This window comes from Macrobrachium nipponense, chromosome 27 (genome assembly GCF_015104395.2).
Source record: "Macrobrachium nipponense isolate FS-2020 chromosome 27, ASM1510439v2, whole genome shotgun sequence".
NCBI classification, from domain to species: domain Eukaryota; kingdom Metazoa; phylum Arthropoda; class Malacostraca; order Decapoda; family Palaemonidae; genus Macrobrachium; species Macrobrachium nipponense.
In genome coordinates this window covers 23411649-23424148 of record NC_087216.1, presented here as the reverse complement: position 1 = coordinate 23424148, position 12500 = coordinate 23411649, and the positions used below count along the sequence as shown (strand labels likewise).

The window sequence follows — 12500 nt, the reverse complement described above, 5'->3', positions numbered from 1 at the left end:
CAACATACAAAAAGGCAAAGTAACGAGAACTGAAGGGATAAAGCTACCAGATGGGAGCAACATCAAAAACAAACATAGATGAGACAGGATACAAATACCTGGGAATAATGGAAGGAGGGATATAAAACACCAAGAGATGAAGGACACGATCAGGAAAGAATATATGCAGAGACTCAAGGCGAATACTCAAGTCAAAAACTCAACGCGGAAATATGATAAAAGCCATAAAACACATGGGCAGTGCCAGTAATCAGATACAGCGCAGGAATAGTGGAATGGACGAAGGCCAGAACTCCGCAGCATAGATCAGAAAACCAGGAAACATATGACAATACACCAAAGCACTACACCCAAGAGCAAATAGGGACGGACAGACTATACATAAACACGAAAAGGAAGGAGGGAGAGGACTACTAAGTATAGAGGACTGCGTCAACATCGAAAACAGAGCACTGGGGCAATATCTGAAAACCAGTGAAGACGAGTGGCTCAAGAGTGCATGGGAAGAAGGGACTAATAAAAGTAGACGAAGACCAGAAATATACAGAGACAGGAGAAGGACAGACAGAACAGAGGAGGCTGCACAACAAACCAATGCACGGACAATACATGAGACAGACTAAAGAACTAGCCAGCGATGACAATTGGCAATGGCTACAGAGGGGAGAGCCAAAGAAGGAAACTGAAGGAATGATAACAGCGGCACAAGATCAGGCCCTAAGAACCAGATATGTTCAAAGGAACGATAGACGGAAATAACATCTCTCCCATATGTAGGAAGTGCAATACGAAAAATGAAACCATAAACACATAGCAAGTGAATGCACAGAACCAGTACAAAAGAGGCATGATTCAGTGGCAAAAGCCCTCCACTGGAGCCTGTGCAAGAAACATCAGACTACCTTGCAGTAATAAGTGGTACGAGCACCAACTGAAGGAGTGATAGAAAACGATCAGGCAAAGATCTCTGGGACTATGGTATCAGAACGGATAGGGTGATACGTGCAAAACAGACCAGACGTAAACGTTGATTGACAAAGTCAAGAAGAAAGTATCACTCATTGATGTCGCAATAACCATGGGACACCAGAGTGAAGAGAAAGAGAGGGAAAAAAATGGATAAGTATCAAGATCTGAAAATAGAAATAAGAAGGATATGGGATATGCCAGTGGAATCGTACCCATAATCATAAGAGCAACTAGGCACGATCCCAAAGATCCCTGAAAAGGAATCTAGAAAAACTAGAGGCCTGAAGTAGCTCCAGGACTAATGCAGAAGAGTGTGATCCTAGAAACGGCAACACATAGTAAGAAAAGTGATGGACTCCTAAGGAGGCAGGATGCAACCGGAACCCCCACAACTATTAAATACCACCCAGTCGAATTGGATTCTATGATAGAGCAAAAAAAAAAAAAAAAAAAATAAAAAAAAAAAAAAAAATAATAATAATAATAATAACAGCAAATCAAGCTTTTGCTGTACTGTGATTACGAGAATATGTAATAATAATAATAATAACAATAATAAAATAATAATAATAATTAATAATAATAATAATAATAATAATAATACTAATAATAATAAAAATAATAATACTGTTAAAAAGGATGGCAGAATTAAGCGAATTGATTTTATATATTATTTGTTGTTTTTTCTATTTTCTTACAATTCGCTTCTCAGGCTCAGCGATGTTTTCTGAGTAACTGTACAATATACATATTGGGAATTTTCAAAAAATTGTAAATGCTGAAGGAATCTTTTATTAGAACCAGGGTATCAGGTCCAGGTCAAGCAGGGGTCGTCGTCAGTGCCGGTATTATTCCGAACTGAACTACGCTTACGGAATAATACGGCACTGACGACGACCCCCTGCTTGACCTGGACCTGATACCCTGTTCTAATAAAAGATTCCTTCAGCATTTACAATTTTTTGAAATTCCCAATATGAATATTGGCCAGTTACTCAGAAACATCGCTGAGCCTGAGAAGCGAATTGTAAGGAAAATAGAAAACAATATATAAAATCAACTCGCTTAATTTCTGCCCATCCTTTTTAACAGTATTTGCCTAAAAGAGGGTCTTCTACCAAAAAAATAATAATAATAATAATAATAATAATAATAATAAAGCGTACACATTACTGTATCTTAGAGCTCTCTACAATAAAATATCATTTACCGTATTGTCGACAGTCGAAATGATTACATTTCAGGCATACATTAAAATCCTACGAAAAATGAACGATAAATCATTTTTTTTGGGGGTAAATACGACCAAAACACCCGTCCACCTGCCTTATTCATTTGTCTCTCGCAACAGGTGTGCATCGTGCAGAAGCGGGACAGCAAGCAGATGTTCGCCATGAAGTACATGAACAAGACGCAGTGCGAGGCGAGAGAGGCTCTGACAACGTCTTCAGGGAAATCGAGATTCTTGCGTCGCTCACCACATCAACCTTCCTCGTCAATCTCTGGTTCAGCTTCCAAGGTGGGTGGGTGATGCTTCGGCTGGTGGTGGTGGTGGTGGTGCCAGTGTTAGGGGAGACTCGCCTCTTCTTTATTTTTTGTTATTTTTTGTTTTATATATATATTTATATATATATATATATATATATATATATATATATATATATATTATATATATATATATATAAAAGATATTGAGATGGCTTTGTCTATCCGTCAGCACTTTTTCTGTCCGCACTTTGTTTTTTATGTTCCACTTTTCTGTCCGCACTTTAATATGTCTGCACTTTTTTATGTTTCCTACACTTTTTTCTGTCCGCACTTTTAATATGTCTGCACCTTTTTTATGTTCCCACTTTTTTCTGTCCGCACTTTAATATGTCTGCACTTTTTTTCTGTCCCCCGCACTTTTTATGTTCCCACTTTTTCTTTGTCCGCACGCCCACTTTTTCCTGTCCGCACTTTTTCCTGTCCCCACAACTTTTGTCAGCATTTTTCTGTCCGCACGGCCTCACGCTTTTTTCATGTCCCCTGCACTTTTTTCTGTCCATCCCTGCATCTAAAATTTAAAAAAACGACTGAGGCTAGAGGGCTGCAAATAATCAAACATACCAAACTGCAGCCCTATAATTAACTAATCTTGTTGAAGGTTAGATTCACCCACAATCGTGCGTCTGGCAACGCTATAGGATAGGCTAACACCGAGCCGTGATTACAGTTTCGTGAGCCGCGGCTCATACACCATCATACCGAGACCACCGAAAGATAGATCTATTTTCGGTGGCCTTGATTTTACGCTGTGCAGAAAACTCGATTGCGCTGAAGAAACTTCGGCGCATTTTTACTTGTTTTGTTTAGGTACAGGACTGGCAACAGAAGCGACGACTATTGCAGCAATAAACAGAGATAATAATATTGCTATTATTCTATTTTATCATCAATATAATAATTAAAATAATAATAATAATAATAATAATAATAATAATAATAATAATAATAATAAAGATATTACTATTCTTAAGGAACGCTTTTTTCTTTTATTTCTTCCTATTTTTGGAATTGCCATCGGTAATACTAGTGACAATACAGTAGTTACAGAAACAAAGACAACTACGTATATTTAAAATGATATTCTAGTACCTTGTAATATTGTTAATATTGTTTACAGATGCATGTATTTTACTTTTGGCATTTATCTTCATTTTCTCTTTCACATATGGCCAGTTCTGTTCAAATTGTTCCTAAAAAAAATATTAGGCAGAGAAAAGCACCACGCGAGCGTGTACACAGAATTCCATCAAATTCTGTTCGTTCGTTTTTAAGATATCTCTTTCTCTCTCTCTCTCTCTCTCTCTCTCTCTCTCTCTCTCTCTCTCTCTCTCTCTCTATACCTCAGAATACTCTAGTGCTCGGATTCCAATTGGTATTTTGATCAGAATCCGAATGGCAAAATCCAGCCAAACTAAGCAGATTATTAAAGTTTCTATATATTGCATTTTAGGGAGAAAGATAATTTGTATTTAGGAAAAACAAATGAAACTTGAAGTAAAAGTTACGCTTCAGCAAATGCGTATAATTTGCAGGCTGAAAATCAGTAATAGTCAATGGTTTTTTTGAGAGGCCTGTGGCTATGAAGCAAAATAATTGTTTATCTCAAAGACTCGTTTCACTGATTTAGTTCGACCAGATTAGATGAAAGAAATACATAATATACTCATATTATCAAAAAGAATCGTAATGTGTTTAGCGGCGGTAGTTCAAGGTGCGACACATCGCAATAATCCATAATTCTTGCAAACTGTTTGGCGCAGATACAATAATGTTTCTGAAATTTCTTTTTATTAATTAATGAAGTGATCTCTCTTCTAAAATCTTCTCGAACTGCTTAGGAAGCTTTCTAAGCAATATAGTTCTAAAAGAAAGGCTGCGTTTATCATTACGGAAAAAAAACTTTACAACAGGAAATAAGAATACTTTCATTATTGCAAACATCAGCTAATATACGAGTTATCACTACGTAAAATAAAAACTTTACAACTGGAAGTAAGAATACTTTCATTATTGCAAACATCAGATAATATACGAGTTATCACTACGTAAAATAAAACCTTTACAAGTGGAAGTAAGAATGCTTTCATTATTGCAAACATCTGATAATATACGAGTTATCACTACGTAAAAAAATACTTTACAACTGGAAGTAAGAATACTTTCATTATTGCAAACATCAGATAATATACGTGTTATCACTACGTAAAAAAAAAACTTTACAACTGTAAGTAAGAATACTTTCATTATTGCAAACATCAGATAATATACGAGTTATCACTACGTAAAAAAACAAAATTTTTACAATTGGAAGTAAGAATACTTTCATTATTGCAAACATCAGATAATATACGAGTTATCACTACGAAAAAAAAACTTTACAATTGGAAGTAAGAATACTTTCATTATTGCAAACATCAGATAATATACGAGTTATCACTACGTAAAAAAAATAACTTTACAATTGGAAGTAAGAATACTTTCCTTATTCCAAACATCAGATAATATACGAGTTATCACTACATAAAAAAATAACTTTACAACTGGAAATAAGAATACTTTATTATTGCAAATATCAGAAAATATACGTGAGAATAACGGAAGCCATTACTGAGACATAATCTAATCCTATGTTTACTCTATGCCTCTTCTAATTTCTATATTTCTATTGGGGTAAACGTCAGCTTATATGGTCCAGAAAGCGATTACTGAGACATGCACCAATCTGATAGAAAATGTCTATATTGATTCTACGTCATTTCTACATTTCTCTATTTCTACGTCTTCTCCACGAGAGTACCTCTCCTCACCCCCCACACACCCCCCCACCACACCCACCACCTGCACCTGCACCGCAACAGTTAAACAGAGAACTGCAATTTGGCAGGAGTTCCTAGAAGGAGAAATTAAAACTTTCCTACGCAGGAGGAGGAGGAGGAGGGGAGAAGACTTTCATGTGGAGGAATATAGCAACTGGCCCCAGGACTACAGTCCTTAGCTATGGAAGGGAAATGAATGTTTCGACATTGCTGGTCTTCTAGTGAGTGAGAGAGAGAGAGAGAGAGAGAGAGAGAGAGAGAGAGAGAGAGAGAGAGAGAGAGAGTAATAAATTACTAATAACAGTGTCATCATTCAACATTAAAAAACAACTGTTCTTTATTGCAAAATTAACACGATATTTTAATACTGTGAATACATGTCCTTACCAATAGTAGCACGAAAAACCACGGTAATTGCAGTACCTTTTCAGTAACGTAATGGGAAATCCTGGAATGAGGATTAAAATGTATGTTCTTTCTATACCTCACTGTGTTGCGTTATTTATTGATGTCCGAATGACGAATTGACGTATTTAAATATGTGCTATGAAAATTGAAGCCACGAACATTAGTAAATATCTCCTGTTTTCATTAGGAATCCAACCTGATTTTATCGATCTTGTTAAATGAACCTCAGATTTGACCTAACTGATTTCAGTTAACATCTTACAGAACGGTTTCAGTCAAGACTGCCCTGCGGCCTTTGGAAATTTCAGCGAACTGTTTTCAGTCGTCGAGCTAAATGAACTTGAATTTTACTTTCAAATTTCTGCCGAACTATTTTTAGTCATTTTGTTAAAATTGCCCTTAAAATCTTACTGATCTATTGAAGTCAAGACACTAATTGATATTTTTACACTTCAGCGAACTGTTTTCAATGATGGCGTTCAATGAACTTGAGAATGACTGAACTGTTAACAGTCCCCGAAATAAATGATTTTCTAAATGTAGGAAATTATTATCAGTTACGATCCCAAACGTCTTCTTCAAAACTCCAATAAAATTCCTCAATTAATTGCGACGACGCCGCTGTTAGTGATTAAGTTGGCCTTATGCCAGCAGGAGGTAGTCTGGGGATTGCTCAAAACGACCTTTTTTAAAACCTCGCTAAATCGTCTTTCATCAAAGACCTCAGTAACCTTTTCAACTTAATGATTCGGTATCAGTTTCGTTGCTAAAGGAATTTAAAGTCGATATTATAGGTTTAATAATATCAACGTTTTATGTTCATTTCCATCCCAGTCATTCAGTCAACTTGTCACAGCACTATTCGTAATTAATTCACGTTAAAAAAAAATCAATCATAACTCTTCTATTCATGTTCGCAAATAGAGACAATTCATTTCGCCATGACTGAAAGACCTTACATTTCATCACGGCTGAAAAACACGGATTTGAAATCAGCCAGTGTAGCGAATTTCACACAGAACATTTTTTTTTTGTTTTCCACGTCTCTTTTGTGCCTAATACGTCACGCGCAGACTTTAAAAGCGTTGTGTGTTCGCTGTTCGCTATAATCTAAATCACATTAGTATCAAAGCAAGTTCGACAAAAGGACTAATGCAGGCACTCTGGTGCAGGCAGTTCGTGAGTGCTTTTACGAACCTATGGAGCCGCTGTTTTGTAAAAACAATCGTTGCGTCGGGAAACAACGGCCGCTTCTATTATATTGTGATCGGAGCAAAATTTGCGCATGGGGTCATGTAGGCGCTCAGGCATAAAATATGTATAGAAATATGTATATATATATATATATATATATATATATATATATATATATATATATATATATATTCACACACACACACACACACACACACACATATATATATATATATATATATAGTATATATATATATATACACTAGTCTAGAGAGAGAGAGAGAGAGAGAGAGAGAGAGAGAGAGAGAGAGAGAGAGAGAGACAGCTTAATAAATAAAAATATAAAGAGAGAGAAAGAGCGAGAGAGAGAGGTGGGGTGGGGGGATTTAGGAATCTCATAAAAAAGACCGAAAAATGAAAATAGATGAGCGGAAAAATTGATCAACATAATGCAAAACCGTCAGGTATCAGTAATTATTGACTAAAAATAACCAACTTTGCGATTAGTCGCGAGGAGGCAATTAAGATCTATTGAACCCAGCTATAGGGGAGGTTACAGTTTTTCCAGAATCTGTCTTTGTTGAGATGATGAACAGCAGAAGAGCAAAGTTGTTTCAGATAACAGCGTCTTTTCTTTTGGTTTACACTGATGGATTTAGTATATGAAACTTGGGGGTGTGACTATCAAGTCTTTTTTTGTATAAGTGTCAATTAGGAGTTATAATAAATTAATTATAAGAAGGTACTTAATTTCACACTGATGGATTTAGTATATGAAACTGGGGGGAATGACCATCGAGTCTTTTTTGTATAGGTGTCAATTAGGAGTTATGGCAAATCAATTATAAAATGGTACATAATTACGTATCCGTGGGCAGTCTTATCTGACAAAGGAAAAATAGTGATGCTTGCAACAACAGACGATAAATTTATCTTCTTCCGGTTTAGACTGATTGGTTTAATAAGTAAAACAGGGGGATTAACAATCAAGGCACAGGTACTTATAAAAAACTATGATCACTCAAACAAACGGCTGCATAATTACTCATACATGCAGGATTTTCTCTGATAAAATAAAATTAAAACATGACAAACAGGGCTGCTTGCAACAAAAGGCAACACATTAATTGCAAATTATGACTTCTCTTTGACAAATGCTTTCTCTGCAACCTGGACCCATCCACAAAAGAAACAGTTTAAACCCACGGAAAAGATAATTCCACTTTTCTGAAAGCAGAAAATGCAATGAACCAAAATGTAAATAAAACCCAGATAAGCAACGCTTTTAAGAATCTGAATTTCGCGCGAAATATATATATAAAAAAAAAACTTGCTTCTCGGTAAAGGAAACTCTCGCATTCATTTTTTTTTCCTGCTGCAAATAGGATGTCAAAAACCGAGGTCGATACTCGCGTCTTGCATTACCATATAGATCTGTAATTTTCGGAACGTGTCAGGCTGGCCTGTTTGCTGTTGGGAGGCATGCTCGTTCATTGAAGCAACTTCTCTCTCTCTCTCTCTCTCTCTCTCTCTCTCTCTCTCTCTCTCTCTCTCTCTCGATACGTATCATGTTCTTTGGTAAAAGATTATATACCACCTTAATCCAAAGCTGACTCCGAGGTTAAGAGTATTTAGCCATTTCCTTATCTGTCTATCTATCTATCTACCATCTATGTATGTATGTATGCATGTACGTCACTATTCAAACTAATAAAAGTAATCCATTTAAGGCTCGTTATTCAAAAGGAAATTATGCGTAAAAGTTACCGAGTCTTTACAGAATTCTCTGAGAAATAGTCTGGGAATTCAAGCAATATTGTTTCATAATCGCTTCCTACAAGAACAAACAATGCAAACAATTGCCTAAACATTTTAATGGACGAGAAGTTGGGGGCGAGTTTTCAACAACCTTGGCAATTAATCCCAGGCTTTCATTTTTCTCTGGAACATTCATGATTGAGCACAAACTTCAGCAAAGTTCATTGCAAGTTATGATTGTCAGAGAAACCGGATGATGAAGTCAACCACATTTTGTTTTTCCAAGATGAAAACGGCGATCCCACGATCATCTGTGAATTTATAATTCCAGGTTGATGTGAAGGTCTGGAACGCACCTGGTGGTTGATAGCATGCTCACTACCAGTATTCTTTTTATCTCTCTCGATGTATTCATTCGTAATAAAGTTCGAGTTTTTTTATCGCATGATTTAAAACAGTTTCAAGACGCGGACAATATTCTTATTAATGAATAGACGAGTGACGGTATTTCGAAACTGCCTGTGAATAACGTTCGAATCAACGAACTTGCGGTTTCGAAAGATTCATTACAGTTCGTACTGAACTCTGGATAACACAGCATTCACACGCTTGCTGGATATGTTTGAGGACGCTTCTATTTTTCATCCACCATCGCCAGAGAACCTTAAATCAATCAGACAGTCCATTCAATATCAACCTCCCCTTAAAACCAGGAAGAATCAGTGTCTCATAGGCATTACAGATAATCCCTTAGGCCTACAGGTTCCTGGAGGACAAATCCTCATACGATCACATTTCCTCGCGTGTTATGTTCTATTCTCATCTTGTTCGTTGTAGAAGAACCATTATGTCACGGAGGTAACTCAGCTCTCTATGTTTTCCTTCGTTCAGTCTCAGATCCTTCTCTTCCGTCAAAGCAGAGATTTCTCAGCATTACAGTTCCTTCCAAAACGATAGCCTGTGCTTGAAAGCAAGTCGATTCAATTGGAAACACACACATGACGTTGATGCACGAACAAACTTAAGCGGATAACAGCCTCCTGTGTTTGAGAACCACATCGACGCAAATCGGAAATAATGCATCCTCTCTCTCTCTCTCTCCTCTCTCTCTCTCTCTCTGTCTTTCTCACCCTCTCTCTCTCCTTTCCTTTGTTTCTTTTCTCTCTCTCTCTCTCTCTCTCTCTCTCTCCTCGGTCTAACTCTCCCCCTCTCTCTTCTTCTCTTCCGGAATCTTTTCGAATCTCCTCTCTCTCTCTCTCTCGGATTTTTTTTTTCTCTCTCTCTCTCTGTTTCTGTCTTTCTTATCCTCTCTCTCTTTCCTTTTGTGTCTTTTTTCCCTATTTCTCTTTCTCCCCCTTTCTCTCTCTTTCTTACTACCCCTCTCTCTCTCTCTCTCTCTCTCTCTCCATCCGCGGCCAGTCCACTAAAACATGCAAGAAAACCTTCCAAAATGCAGAAGGCAGTCGGGATATTTGAGGCTCCGTCGTGTGGGTGCCAGGTACACCACCAAGGGGGCAGGGCATGGCACTCCTCGTTTAAGATTGGATGTGCCCATCGCTGACCTCTCGCCAAGATCCACCTGATACATGTTTCACTCGCGGACTGAACGGGATGCGTCCTTTCCTAACGAAAGAGTTTAGGATGGTACTTAGAAGTTTTTTTTTTTTTTTTATTATATTTTCTTCTCTCTCTCTCTCTCTCTCCGTACATTTAATGGTTTAAAAGTATGATTATATTTGCTCGCATTATTTACAGTTTCAATAAATTTATTGTACTTCACGAAAAAACAACGTATCTCAATTACTGTTTCCCCTCCTCCTCTTCCTCCTCTTTCTCCTCCTCCTCCTCTTCTTCTTCTTCTTCTTCTACGTCTCCACATACAAGATATGTGACACGTGGAATAAACTGCCACCAGAAGTTGTAAACAGCAACCTTAAAAGAAAGCTAGACAAAATCATTAGGAGGACACTGTGAATCAACAGTACAACCTGCTCCTAGAGATGAGCGAACACACGATATCTCCTCTTAGAATGGACTAACAAGTCTTTGAGACATCCTAATCCTTGAAACTCCTTGTAATTTTCTCTCTCTCATATTTTTCAAGTTAATGGACTATTTCTGTCTTGTTTCCTGTGAATATTTGCACGTTTAGGACAAAAGCATCAAAATTATATTTACGGTCGATTGTACAACTTACTAAGCTGTATTGGAAGAAGGACCTCTCTGAAGTGATGTAAAAAAAAAAAAAAAGTCTGCGTTTTAGGTCAGCATGAGAAAGCATTATCCCACACTACTTTTGGAATGATTATTTAACCTTTGATATTTCACGAAATACTTATTTTTCTTTTGATAATTTGCGTTTCTGTGAACTTACAAACATATATTGCCTAACAAACTGGATCAAAATCACCATAACGAAACTGTTGCAATCCCCCTGTAATTACAATGTTATTACGAACTTTGTAAACACTGATAATTATAGCAAGAAAGGACCCATTTGACCTTCGGTATCATTAGTGAGTTCTAGAGTCTATAAGCGATAAATACTGTTCATTTTATGCGTTGCAATGAAATACTTTTTACCAACTATTGACATGATAAAATGCACATTTTATCATCCCCGCATTTAAAAATGATTTTTTGCAGGTAAGCTAAGTTTGGGAGTCGTCTGCCTATAATTACGTTTAATGTCAGTTGGAAGGCCAACTTTTCGTTTAATAACCGCAAAGTTAAATGAGAGAGAGAGAGAGAGAGAGAGAGAGAGAGAGAGAGAGAGAGACCTTACCTTACAGACCTTACATCTTGTTCGGGTTGGCCCCAGGTCCCTCATGTGAGGCACCTCTAATGTCTACCAGAGAGTTGCTAGTGCATCTTCCGGTATATTTTGCATCTTCCAATCTTGGATGGTCTGGGATGCAGCATAGATATTTGTCGAGCTTATTATTCCTTAAAACAACACATCTACGCTCACTCCTGATATTAATTTTTCCTCAGATGAGCCTTGGAACAACGCATTTTGAATAGCAACGCTGCAGTTGTTCGATGCTGGCTGCGCGTAAGTGGATTAATTGTTACCCCTGGTGTGGCCTTTTTCCTTTCCTTATTTTTCCCTTGGTATAGTTTTGGGCCCACTATTAATCTACCTATGCTTGCTCTTTCTGATATTTTTAGCTCTATGATGTTTTCGGCAATTCCTTCTATCTGTTTCCATGCCTGAATTATCATGCAGCGTTCTCTTCTCCTTTCTAGACCATAATTTTAAAGATTGTAGTCTTTCCCAGTAGTCAAGATCCTTAACTTCTTCTATTCTAGCTGTAAAGGACCTTTGTACACTTTCTATTTGTGCAATATCCTTTTGATAGTGTGGGTACCATATCATATTGCAATATTCAAGTGGACTACGAACATATGTTTTATAAAGCATAATCATGTGTTCAGCTTTTCTTGTTTTGAAGTGCCGTAACAACATTCCCATTTTTGCATTACATTTTGCCAATAGAATTGCTATTTGATCATTGCATAACATGTTCCTATTCATCATCACACCAAGGTCTTTAACTGCTTCCTTATTTGTGATTGTCTCATTATTAGGTCCCTTATATGCATATAGCTTTCCTTCTCTGTCTCCATAATTTATTGATTCAAATTTATCAGAGTTAAATACCATCCTATTTACCTCTGCCCAATCATATACTTTGTTAAGGTCTTTTTGCATCTCGTTCCTATCTTCATCACACGTAATTTCTCTACTTATTCTTGTGTCATCAGCGAAACTACTCACTACCGAGTCCTTAACATTACTGTCTA

General features: G+C 37.0%; 1 protein-coding gene across 1 annotated transcript in view; it reads left to right on the top strand.

Moving 5' to 3' along the window:
- LOC135200922 (microtubule-associated serine/threonine-protein kinase 2-like) overlaps positions 1-12500 on the top strand; it is a 181184-nt gene that overhangs the window by 143160 nt on the left and 25524 nt on the right. The window contains 2 exon segments of the mRNA XM_064229689.1: positions 2321-2405; positions 2408-2488. Of these exon segments, the coding sequence (XP_064085759.1) occupies positions 2321-2405; positions 2408-2488 (166 nt within the window).